The sequence below is a fragment of the Eulemur rufifrons genome, chromosome 23, assembly GCF_041146395.1.
Source record: "Eulemur rufifrons isolate Redbay chromosome 23, OSU_ERuf_1, whole genome shotgun sequence".
In the NCBI taxonomy this organism is placed as follows: domain Eukaryota; kingdom Metazoa; phylum Chordata; class Mammalia; order Primates; family Lemuridae; genus Eulemur; species Eulemur rufifrons.
The window spans coordinates 4,963,199-4,976,216 of NC_091005.1; the positions used below are offsets into that span (position 1 = coordinate 4,963,199).

A 13,018-nucleotide genomic window follows, 5' to 3' on the forward strand; every position below is an offset into this window, starting at 1 on the left:
CTTAGACACATTGATGTCTGGCTGAGAGGAGCCATGAGCCTTTAGATGCTTAGAGAGCTTCTGGTATAACTGAGAGGGCACAAAGCACCATCTTAAGTCTTTCTGAGGTTGCAAACAAGGGTCCTAGAGTTATACACTAGATGCCCTGAGACAATATTGCACTGGCAGTGCCCTTGTAGGGTGCCCCACATTCTGATCTTGTCTGCCTGTTTCCTCTCAGTGTCATTTAACTTTTTCTCAAATCCTCCTCCTTGACTTCCAGATCGCCTGTAAAATTAGGTGTAGAGGCTTGATTGGATTCAGGTTGAATATTTTGGCAAGAATAATTCGTAGGTGATTCATTATACATTGTAACTGCATGATCTTACAGGCGCATCATGTCAAGTTGTTCTACTGTTAATATGTTAGGTGTCATCACTTCCGTGTGGTGGTGACCCCAGATGCCTCCATTGTAAAAGGACAGTTTCCTCCTTGCGATTACCATGACATCTGTGGGGTGATACTATGAAAAATATGAAATGCTTCACAAATTCATGTCATCCTGGCGCAGGGGGCCGTGCTAATCATGTTGGCATCCTTCCAGTTTTCCTTTGCGCTATGGAAGCAAGTCCTGACCTGCCTCTTGTGAATACAGACCCTCCACCTCTTGTCCCAGTACCACCTCCTGCTCCTGGTATCTGTTGACTAAGCTTAGAATATTCCTGAACTGCTCTCATTTCCTTGGTAGTATAAATAGTTTTTGCCCACCTTGGTTAAGCTGCGTCTGCCATTGCTCCAGATTTTCTACCCATCGGATCCCATCTGCTTTCTGTTCTACAGAAGTTCCTGTAGATTTCTGGTCCCCTTCATCATTCTCCTGTGTTTTTATGGGTTGCATGTGTACATGCGAGATACCCACAAAGAGACAGACTATGTTCTTTAAGGAGATTTGAAGCAGGAACCAGGAAGGTAGGTGTGTGTGGTGGTGTTCGGTCAAGCATGTGTAGCCAGCCTTGCTCTAGGGCAACAGTCTAAAGAAGTGTCACATATTATCAAATCACCACATTGTCCCCCATAAATATATACAATTATTATTCATCCATTAAAATAAAAAATAAATTAAAAAATCATATCAGATGACATAGATGGAAACCAGATTGTTATGGACTGTATTGGGGCCCCCATCAAAATTCATAGTTTGAAGCTCCAATTTCCAATGCGACTGTGTTTGGAGATAGGGCCCTTAGGAAGGGCATCAAGGTTAAATGAGGTTTTAAAGGTAGAGCCCAGTCTCGTACGACTGGTATCTTATATGAAAGACAGAAAGAGACACCAAAGGTGCACATGCGGAGAGGAAAGGCCTGTGTGACGACACAGCGAGGAGATGGCCATCTGCAAGCCAAGGAGAGAGGACTCAGGAGAAACCACCTCTGCTTGGTCAGGTTAGATTAACAAGCACCTCTATCATAGTGATGCACTAGCTGCTTCTTTGCAACTTATGAGCGTGACACACACACATTAAGAAAAAAAATCTCTGAATATATAAGATGGGTTTACGATTTCTGCTGAAGACTGTGGGAAGTATCTAAAATTGGCACTACCCACACAGAAGGTCGCGTGGTGCCCATCAATTTATTTTGATCCCAGGGAAGGCGTGTTGGAGCAGTGCTCAAGAAATAGCTCAACCAAAAGAACATTTAAATTATGTAAAAATGAACTCCAGTGATTTAAATCCATTATCTTTACATAATAAAATTTCAATCATAGTACTGTAATTTCAAAACACCCTCCCCCCAAAAAAACTTTAATAATTCGATCTCATAGAAGATAAATTCTACCTGAACTTTTGCAGGAAAAAGTTGGATTGGAGAACAATAAATTATCACCTTCAAGTACATTTAGTCACTTGACTTGGAGAGGAGACCAGTATAGCCAAGCCTAGACCAATGTTGATAATTAGTAATGACAGATGTTTGACAAATGTTTCCTGAGTGCTTGCTATGTGCCAGGTGTTGTTTAGGTGCTAAGCATATAGCAGTAAACAAACATAGATGGATAATGATGATAAGAAGGACATTTATTGAGCCTGTACTGTGGGCCAGACTCTGAGTTCAGTGCTCTGTATACAGTTGACCCTTGAACAACACAGATTTGAATTGCATGGATTCACTTGTATGTGGAATTTTTTTCAATAAATGTTATACTGATGGCTGGGTGGGGTGACTCATGCCTGTAATCCCAGCACTTTGGGAGGACAAAGCAGAAGGATCACTTGAGGCCAGGAGTTTGAGACCAGACTGGGCAACATAGAAAGACCCCTGTCCCTCCCCTCCCTCCCCCCAAAATTAGCCACGTGTGGTGGTATGCACCTATGGTCCCAGCTACAGGGGAGGCTGGGACAGGAGGATCACTTAAGCTCAGAAGTTCAAGGCTCCAGTGAGCTATGACCAGTGCACTCCACCTTGGGTGACAGAATGAGACTCTGTCTCTAAAAAAGAAAAAAAAGTTACACTAAGTGTATCCACCTCTCCTGTCTCCCCTTCCACCTCCTCCACTTCTTCTGCTTCTGCTCCCGAGACAGCAAGACCAACCCCTCCTTCTCCTCCTGCTCCTCAGCCTGCTCAATGTGAAGATGAGCATGAAGACCTTTATCATGATCCACTTCCACTTAGGGAATAGTAAATATATTTTCTCGTATGATTTTCTTTTCTTTAGCTTGCTTTATTATAAGAATACTGCATAGAATATATACAGCATTCAAAATATTAATTAATGGTTTATGTTCTCAGTAAGGGTTCTGGTCAGCAGTGGGCTGTTGGTAGTTAAGTTTGGGGGGAGTCCACAGTTCCATGCCGATTTTTGACAAAGCGGGGGTCAGCGCCTCTGCCCTCCTCAGTGTTGAAGTGTCAGCTATGCATTGGCTCATTTGTTCCACAACTCCACGAGCTACGGTGATCATCCCCATTCCAAGAGGTATCTCGCCCAGGGTCACAAAGCCAACTAAAATGATGGAAGTTGGACTCTACCCAGGCCTGTCAGATTCCTGATGTAACACAGCATTTGAGTAGAAACAGCTGCTGGCGATGTTTCATAGGCAGGGAACTCAGCCACTTGAAAATGCACTCCTTCTATTTGCTGAAGCATCCCATTTTGACAGTTTGTATAAAGGTAAAATTCAGTACAGATCTCCCAAAACTGCAACAAAACCTAAATTCGTGGAGCCCAATCAGTGGGCTTTCATCATGACATTGTTAACGACTTAAGCTCACAGATCTAGAGAATTACATGTGACTTAGCCTGTCCCTTGGCTAAGTTAACTCTTTTTTTTACCACTTTATCTTAGTTTTTCATTACTTCACTGCTACGTTTTGTAACCATTGTAATATCTGCATATTGCCTGTACTATTATTTACTTAAAACTTTTACTTGATGTTTTAAAGGAAGTTTAATATCATTGCTATAAATAAAAAGCCACTAGTTCATTCAGCAAATATTTATGAAGTGCCTCACCTCCACTGGGCAGCGGGGACACAGCAGTGAAAAACAGACTTCAGAGAATCCCCGCCCTCACGGTGCTAATGTTCTACTAGGCGTAAGAGACAATAAACGTGATAAATAAGTGAAATAAATAGTACATTCCAGAGCCATCAGTGATGAAGGGAAAAGGGGGATGTCTTCGTCCATTTTGTGCTGCTATAATAGAATATCTGAGACTGGGTGATTTATAAAGAACAGACATTTATTCTCTCACTGCTCTAGAGGCTGGAAAGTGCAAGATCAAGGTGCTGGCATCTGATAAGGGCCTTCCTGCTGTGTCCTCACATGGCAGAGGAACAGAAGAGAGAGAACCCACTCCCCCAAGTCCTTTTTCTAGTGGCATTAATCCATTCACGGTGGTAGAGCCCTCATGTCTAAACACTGCTGCTTGGGGGCTTGAGTTTCCAACACATGAATTCTGGGGGTCACACTCAAACCACAGCAGGGGCATATCAAGCGTGAGTGGAGAATAGTTAAAATTTCAGGTAGTGTGGCCAGGGAAGCCTCATTGAGACAGTGACTTTTGAGTGAAGACCTGAAAGGAACCAGCCATGTGGAAACCTAAGAGAAAGGCAATTTAGATACTGGAACAGACAGTGCAAAGTCCTGAGGAGCAAGTGTGTTTGGGGTGTTTAAGGAACAGCAAGGAGGTCATGGGCAGAAACAAGGAGAATAGGCCAGGCGTGGTGGTTTATGCCTATAATCGTCACACTCTGGGAGGCTGAGGCGGGAGGATCGCTTGAGGTCAGGGGTTCAAGACCAGCCTGAGCAACATAGAAAGACCCTATCTCTACAAAAAATAGAAAAAATTACCTGGGTGTAGTGGTACATGCCTGTAGCCCCAGCTACTCGGGAAGTTGAGGCAGGAAGATCGCTTGAGCCCAAGAGTTTGAGGTTGCTGTGAGCTAGGCTGACGCCACAGCACTCTAGCCCAGACAACAGACTGAGACTCTGTCTCAAAAAAAATGAAAGAAACAAGGAGAATTGATAGAAAGCTAATGCACAAATCCAAGCAAGAGATGATGGTGACTTGGACCAGGGTAATGAGAAATGGCTAGATTCTAGAAATATGATGGTAGAGTCAGCATTTGCTGATAGGCCAGTTACAGAGTGTAAGGATGGGGGGAAGGGATCAAGGAAAACCCCAAAACTTTTGGGCTGAGCAAGCACCTGGGAGGATGGAGGCCAGTACATTTCGTGGTTCCTTCTTTCCCACCCCCCGCTCCCGTAGGTCCTCCCCACCCCCAGGATTTGGATTTCTGTCACTTGCATCACAACCTCCCCACTGAATGAAAGAAATTTAGAGAGCCCTGGTATTCAAAAGAACAGATCTAAAGCTGCTTGTGGTTTTGCACATCTAAAGCCTATATATGCTTCTGAGGCAGTGACTTCTGAGGCTGCACCTTAAAACCTAATGCAGCTGTTGTCCTTTTCCCCAAAACACTTGTGCTGTGTTCTAAAACTCTGTACTTCTGTGATTTTGCAATCTTGTAATGATTGCATTGGAAAAATTGCTCTATTTTTCAGGGATCTAGCAGATACCTTTCAGAATACTGAAATTCTGTATATTGTAAATATACCGAACATACTCTGAATATTCTAAGTATACTGAAATTCTGTTTAGTGTCATCTGGTACGTCGATTGGTTGGCCAGACGCTAAGGAACACAGCTTTCCCAGAGAAGAGAAGTACTCCTGGCTCTTAGAAGTTAAGCTATAGACAGATATATACTTGATAAACCATGTGCCACTTCTGTCAAATGAATCAATGCAGTGTAGCTTCATTAGCTCACACTTTCATTAATTTTGCTTTTTCTGGCTTATTCACTTGTTTATTAGTTCAAGGAGAAGACAGATTATTTTAAGTAGAGTAACAATAACATGCAATGAATGATACTGTCATCATGAGCCAAGACATTAAATAATAAAAACAAGTCAATATCATCTTTTCTTAAACACTGATGTATTACTTTAGTATTAAAATAATAGTGACATTTGTGTTTAGAGCCAATATTCTTGTCTCTGTACAAAAATAAGGGCTTCTTTGGCATCAATAAACCAGTAAGCATCTCTCTTAAATTGTTTCAACATGAAAAAAATAGCTTACTGTCCCCAGCAGTAAATAATGCATTGCCTTCAATTAGACAAATTAATTTATATTTCTGTCCCAAACATTATCCAGTACCATACATCCATTTCATCAAATTCTAAATTAACTATATTTGCTTTTATATTGGATTGTATAGCAAAATGAACATTTAAAATATGATAAAGGAAAAAACCTTCATATAACTACCTCCAAGTATAATAGGTGCCTCCTAACTCTGCAGTATCCAGGCTGGTTTCCCCACTGGGCTGCAGACTTGCCTGTCCAGTAGCTCCGGGACTCCGAGTGCCAAACTGAACTCATCCTTTGCCTCCAACTGCCGCTATTCCTGTGTCTTGTGTAGTAACAACATCTCCATCCACCTGGTCAACCAGGCTCAAAACTTGAATCTTTAACCTCTTTCTATACTTCATTCCCTGTATCCAGTTAGTTGCCAAGTACTGCCCATTGAACAGCTTCCAAACTAGCTTCCCAGTATCTAATCTCTCCCTTCTTCACACCACTGCTAGAATTCTCTTCTTCTTCTTCTTCTTTTTTTTTTTCTTGAGACAGAGTCTCACTCTGTTGCCTGGGCTAGAGTGCAGTGGCATCATCATGGCTCACTGCAACCTCAACCTCCTGGGCCCAAGCAATCCTCCTGCCTCAGCCTCCCGAGTAGCTAAGTCTACAGGCACATGCCACCATGCCCAACTAATTTTTTTTTGTTTTTTTGAAACAGGGTTTAGCTATGTTGCCCATGCTGGTCTTGAACTCCTGGCTTCAAATAATCCTCCTGCCTCGGCCTCTCAAAGTGCTTGGATTACAGGTGTGAGCCAGCATGTCTGGCCTAGAATTCTCTTTTTAAAGCTCTGATTTGTGTTGTTATTTTCTCAAAAACCTTACAATCTTCTCCCATTTTCTAAGGAACAGCCTCCTTAAATAGTACACAAGGCTTTCCACAGTTTGGCCCTGACTCTCCACTGCTCTCTTGTTTTCATTGTCCTCTGAATTTAATTTATAGAGGTGACTACAGTTCTCAGAAGGGGGCTTTGCCACACCACACAGGGCCACACAGGGGAGTACCAGGGTCAGTCAGGAAGCAGAGGGAGCAAGGAGAAAGAATGGCCCAGAGCCTCTACTGAGGTTTCTGTGGGCAGGAATGGGTGAGGCAGGATAGGCAAGTTTAGGATGGAATAGTTTGAGTAATGTTGGCAGGCTCTCGGATATCGGGGTGATGTCTAGTTGTCCGGTCCTTGGCCCTGGGGTCATTTACTACAGTGATTTAGAGCAGGGGAAATGTTGGTATGTGAGCTGGATAAAGGAAGCGTGGGGATATAGGCTTGGACTGATTGGTTTGTATATGCAAGCTGTGCTCACCAGCAAATTGTTTGCTATCTCTAGGAATTACCTAACCCTGGAGGGACAGTTCCCCTCCAGGTCCCCAAGGCCCCAAGATGCCAAAGCGTCATAAAATACAGAAAATAAAACTCACAATTAATACACAAGTCTGTTGCTCTGTGGCCATGATCCCTCCCCTGTCACCCTCCCCCAGCCACTGGACCAGTGATGGCACCTGACACAGACACCCCATCTATAGGATGTCTGGCAATCTGTGACAATTGTGGCCAGCCTCAAAAAGATAAACTGGACTAACTGGATTTCCTCTTTTAGGTACTTAAATTGAGAGCGGCAAAAGGAGATTGTCTGTTGATGGTAAGGTGACCACGGATGCCCTGAAGGAGACTCAAGGCCTTTCTTTGCAAGACTCCCCTCCATCCACCCTGCCCCATCCTCCGTCCCCACCAAAATACAACAAATAGTTCATAATCTAGTCCATGATAACTACCTGGGGCTGGTGCTGGAGATTTTTTTTTTTTAATGTTTCTTTCAAATATCAAGATTAACGGAGTTGCGCGGTGAAAAAAACTGTAGGAAAGGCCAGACTTAAGCATGTAGTGGAGGCACGTGATGTCTTTATTTTAAGACCCAAACGTGTTGCAAATTGTTTTTAATTTCATATAAACAGTTAAAAGACCACAGTCTAGTGCGAATGCATCCTGGAGCTTCAATGGGCCATCCAGGTTCTTTGTAACGAACGCACACTGAGCCGCACGCGGAGGGAAGAGCACGTCGGGCCTACCCACCTGCTGTTCGCAGCCTCTGGGTCCCTGGGCTCCGAGGCCGCAGACTCTGTCGATTGCTTCTGCCTGGGCAGGCGCGCCTGGATCGACTGCTCCTGCCTGGCCCGTCCCGGAGCGCGGGAAATGAGTTTCCCCGTCAATCCCGCCCGGCCTCCTCCTCCGTCTCTTTTACGCCCTGACTCCCTGCGGTCCCCCCGAATCACGCGAGTGGAAGAGGAGACGTTCGAGGGGCCGCCATGGGCGAGGCTTATTGCCGGGTGGAGTCGGGCGCGCTGGGGCCCGAGGAGAACTTTCTGTCGTTGGACGACATCCTGATGTCTCACGAGAAGCTACCGGTGCGCACGGAAACCGCCATGCCCCGCCTGGGCGCTTTCTTCCTGGAGCGGAGCGCCGGCGCCGACTCTGACCACGCGGTCCCCCCGGTGAGCCTTCGGGCGCGGGTTCCCGCCGCACGGACTGCAGCTCCCGGCGCGGCTCGAGGCCCAGGGTCGCCGCGTCGCGGCGCGCGGGCCTCTGGGCTTTGTAGTTGCGGGAGCCGGGTCCGCGGGCGCCGAGCACCTCTGCGCGGGGCTCCGCGCGCACGGTGGGCTCCCGACTTTACCTGTGGGGAAACTGCCTTGATCCTAGGTCGTCGGGCTCCCTCCAACACTGATTTCATTTTTGACTGTCCAAATTCATCATTATGGTGAATGCTTAAGGATTGCCTCCAGCTCAGGATCAGGGTGCTGATCACGTTTGCCTTAAAACCTCTTTGGGCTGTAAGAGCATGTGATGAGTGTAGGAACCCTAAAATGTTAGGTGCATTCCTGCGTAATGATCAAGGTATCAGCACCCATTTACTGAGGGCTTGCTGAGTGCCAGCATGGGCGAGGCGGGGGAGTAAGCTTTTCCGTCTGTTACCTCTGTAATCTTTCAACAGCCCTCTAGTTAGGTATTGTTACGTACGAGAAAACTGAAGCCCAGAAAGGTTGGGTAACGTGGCCAGGGTCTCGCAGTAAGAGTGGTGAGCTGGGAGTCGAACCTAGGGCCCTGTGGCTTTAAATACCAGTTTGTCCCAGGAACGTGACTTAGAATGGTTAATTTTGATTTCCTGTTTCACCTAAGTTTTGTTCAGAAGGGTGTTTCTGTTTGGTCTGTTTCGAGTTAATTTTTATCGAAGTAATACACAAAGTTTTAAAAGTCAAATAGTACCAAAAGATTTATCAAAAAAAAAAAAAAAAATTCAGCCTTGTTCCCCTATTTCCCCTTCCAACTCCGCAGGGCTTGTGTACTTTATCAGTGATGTCCTTGTTTCTGTTCTGGGATCCTGTGAAGGATACCATATTGCATTTAGTAGTCATGTCTCCTTAGACTCCTCTTGGCTGAGACAGTAAGACTTTGCTTGTTTTTAATGACCTTGACAGTTTCGTGGAGCACTGGTTAGGTATTTTGTAAAACATTCCTTGGTTGGGATTTGTTTGATGTTTTTCTCATGATTAGACTTTGGTTATGGGTTCTGGGGAGGAAGACGATAGAGGTCAAGTACTGTTTTCATCACATCATTTCAAGGGTGCCTACTGTCAACATGATTTATTACTGTTCATATGAACCTTGATCACCTGGCTGAGGTGTTTGTCAGGTTTCTCCCCCTTTTCATACTGTACTCTTTGGAAAGAAGTCATAGTTGAGTTTTGTTTTTTATTCAGTTTGACAATTTTTAATGGGTATATTTAATCCATTTACATTTACATTTAATTTTTGATATATTTGTGTTTAATTTTGCCTTCCTACTTTTTTCTTTGTGCCTTATCTGATTTAGGTTCCTTTTTCTTTCCTTTCTTGACTTCTTTTGGATTAACCAAGTTTATTTTATTATCCATTTACCTTTTTATTAGTTTAGTTAGATATTCTATTATTTTAGTGGCTACCGTAAATATAATATTACACAATCATTTCTGACTAACAAGAATGTTATACAAGTTACTACTTTCAACACAGACATTACTAGGATCTTAGAACACTAAAACCCCATTTTCTTCCTCCTTTTGTGTTATTGTCAGCTACTCTAATTTGACTCACTTTAAACCTTATAAAACATTATTATTATATGCCCACTTATTTATTCTTTTCATTACTCTTTTTTTCTTCCTGTATTTCCATAGTATTTTCTGGAGTCGTTTTTATTCTTTCTTCAGGATTTCCTTACTCTTGGTTTTCTGGTAATAAATTCTCGATTTCTGTCTATGCCAGGGGTCCCCAAGACCAACCCAGGTTTGATCTTTCACTAAGAGGACTCACAAGACTCAGCATATGGTCATATTCACGGTTAGGATTTATTGCATCAGAAGATACAAAGCACCATCAGCAAAGGGAAAGGATGCGTGGGGTGAAGCCTAGAGGAGACCCAGACAGAAACTTCTGAGCGTTCTCTCCCAGGGGAGTTACACAGGATGCACTTAAATTCTCCAGTAATGAACTGACAACATGTGTGAAATATTCTCTACCAGGGAAGCTTGTTAAAGACTCAGTGCCCAGAGTTTTAGTGGGGGCTGGTCACGGAGGCACTGTCTGCCTAGCACGTACCAAAATTCAGACCCCCAGAAGGAAAGCTGGTGTTCAACATGAACCACATTGTTTTACAAACAGTTTAGGCACAGTGAGGCACTCTCATCAGCTCTGGGACTGGTGGGAACACTTCTGAAATCCAAGTTCCCAGATGGCAATCAAGAGCCAATTGTGATGTACATTCTTGTCTGATGCAGGGCTCCAAGATTGAACTCCCCTTGTGGCTGGCAAAAGGACTTTTTGACAACAAGCGTCGGATCCTCTCCGTGGAACTTCCCAAGATCTACCAAGAGGGCTGGAGGACTGTGTTCAGTGCAGATGCCAATGTGGTGGACCTCCACAAAATGGGGCCACATTTCTACGGGTTTGGCTCCCAACTCCTGCGTTTTGACAGTCCTGAGAATGCAGATATTTCCCAGTCTCTGCTACAGGCAAGTAATTGATGTGAAAACCTATGGTGCTGCAAGTGTCTCAGGAGCCAGCGTGGCAGCCACCAGATGTCTTTTACCCAGGACACTGTATGACTTGTTAACTTGGTTTGTTATCATTCCAGGCCAGCCTACAATTACACCGTGTCAGCTATTTATATGTTTTTAAAAATATGACTTGTCTGCTGTTCCTCATATTTGCTCGCTAAGAGTTGGGACCAGCGGAAGTCCAGGGAATGAAAAAAGGGTGATGGTGGATTACAGGTGACAGGGACTTAGACACACAGTGCCAGCCCAGTCGCAGGCCTGGTCTGGGGGTTCCCGTTGGAAATACATGAGTTATTGGGTGATTTGTTCCCTTCCTTTGCTCTGGGGTTAAGACCTGGCTGTGCCGTGGAGTAACACGTGACTTGCTCAAGCTACTTGACCTGTCTCGGCATCGATCCTTCACCTGTAAGATGGAGATGATAATAGTGCCAAAATTACAGAGTTGTAAAGTTACGTAGTGCCATGTCATAAACAGTAACTATTATTGTTATTATTTTGCACGGAACAGAACAATCTTATTCATCTGTTACCATCCTGTATAGTATAACATTATTTTAATTTTTCATAATTATTTTTTATTCTGTTAATTTTAGGAAAAAAACATCTTTTTTGCCTCTTAGGACATAAATCTCCGAAAGGCTTTATTCCTCATTTCTAGCTTTATAAGAACAGTTGGTTCAAGACACGTTTGCTCCCTGGGCTGTGTTGACATCTTTTATCAGGCTTAAGGGTTGTTTGGCCTGCCACGTGCTAGTGCTGTTTTTAATGTAGACAGTCAGGGAAAACGTTGTTGCTATCCATTCAATAGAATAAGTCAATGCATAGGTGACAGACGGTTCAAGTTTAGGAAATTCTTTGAGCAGAAAGCTGTTCTTAAATTGGAATCCTGCCCCTTTTTAGTGAGGGCTGTGTTTTCTTTTTCCATCACTGCTTCAAAATACTTTAAACTAGCGTTGCTTATAGATAAGGTGATTTTGCCCTTAGGCAATTGAAGAAACTGGAGCAGAGCCTTATGGTTTATGCTCCGAGCCTGGTGGTAAAAGGGTACCCCCAGATAATACGTGTCTCCGTCCTGCTTTCTAGCTGACAGACGTAGAAATTGCATCCAGTTAAATCAGGAGTCTTTTCTGGTTGAAAACTCTCTGCATGTGACTACAGTACATTATTATGGCCTTTGTTACAAATAGCAGTAATAGATAATGCTTTTTGAGGACCTTACTATGTGCCAGGCATTAGTTAGGTGCTTGACATGTATGACTTTGTTGGTTTTCATGACAATATTTTGCAGACAAGGCAATGGGGGTTTGGCAGTGTGCAATAACTCGCTTGAGTGGTACAGAGGACTCAGACCTCCTGGCTGAGTCCTGCGACCTAATTCTTTCTTTTCATACTGTTTAAAGTTCTAAGACAAAAACGGATCTGGCTTTAAGGGGTGTGAGATCAATCCTGACTTCTCTTACTCCCTTCTCGTTCAGACATTTATTGGCCGTTTTCGCCGCATCATGGACTCCTCCCAGAATGCTTACAACGAAGACACTTCAGCACTGGTAGCCAGGCTAGACGAGATGGAGAGGGGCTTGTTTCAAACCGGGCAGAAAGGGCTGAATGACTATCAGTGCTGGGAGAAAGGGCAGGCTTCTCAGATCACAGCTTCCCACCTCGTTCAGAACTACAAGAAGAGAAAATTCACGGACATGGAAGACTGAAGGCCAGAAGAACACGGAGTTGTTCCTTGTAGACTTATCCCTCTGTGTGTCCTTGGTAAGAGCTGGCTGACCTTATACAGGACCAGATTCATGTCCTGTTTCATGGCTTATTTCCTGTAGCAGTCTCAGGAGTGGGACCATCTGGTTGGGAACGGACATGCCACAGGATGCTCCTGGCCCTGTGAGTTTTCTAGGACTATCCCTCCCTGGCGACCCTCAGCCCAGGCCTTTTAATGCCAGAACCCACAGCTGAGGAGAAATCAAAGTCATTCCCAAATAAGGATCATGGATGTATACATCGCAGTAACATTGCAACTGGGATTCCTTGTGTCGGTGAGTTTGGAGCCTCAGACGCCCAGTTTCACCGGCTGCAAAGGACAGGGACAAACTGGGCTGTCTTGGCCTGTGCACAGAATGTTCTCTCGATCTTACCTGCCTCATCTTCCTCATGGTTGTAGGGAGGACAGCACTCCCATGATGCTGTCCTCACGTGGTATCTCCTGCCACCCACCTGCAGGGAGTTACCCCAGTTTCCAAAAACAGTCACCAA

At 44.4% G+C, this 13,018-nt stretch overlaps 1 protein-coding gene and 1 pseudogene across 2 annotated transcripts; one reads left to right on the plus strand and one right to left on the minus strand.

Moving 5' to 3' along the window:
• Positions 1–507: 507 nt before the first annotated feature.
• LOC138374020 (U6 spliceosomal RNA) lies at positions 508–605 on the minus strand (annotated as a pseudogene).
• A 7,373-nt stretch (positions 606–7,978) lies between these two features.
• On the plus strand, positions 7,979–12,468 carry GINS3 (GINS complex subunit 3). Of its 2 annotated transcripts, XM_069456563.1 has the most exons (3): positions 7,979–8,164; positions 10,484–10,717; positions 12,238–12,468. In XM_069456563.1, the coding sequence occupies exons 1-3, from the start codon at positions 7,979–7,981 to the stop codon at positions 12,466–12,468; spliced, it is 651 nt and encodes a 216-aa protein (XP_069312664.1). The 2 variants fall into 2 exon arrangements, with proteins under 2 accessions (XP_069312664.1, XP_069312665.1); XM_069456564.1 differs by lacking the exon at positions 10,484–10,717.
• The last annotated feature ends 550 nt before the right edge of the window (positions 12,469–13,018 follow it).

Coding starts and splice junctions, on each gene's coding strand:
- GINS3 (XM_069456563.1), top strand. CDS start 7,979: ATGGGCGAGGCTTATTGCCGGGTGGAGTCGGGCGCGCTGGGGCCCGAG. Junction 8,165..10,483: donor CTGACCACGCGGTCCCCCCG/GTGAGCCTTCGG, acceptor TGTCTGATGCAG/GGCTCCAAGATTGAACTCCC. Junction 10,718..12,237: donor TTTCCCAGTCTCTGCTACAG/GCAAGTAATTGA, acceptor CTTCTCGTTCAG/ACATTTATTGGCCGTTTTCG.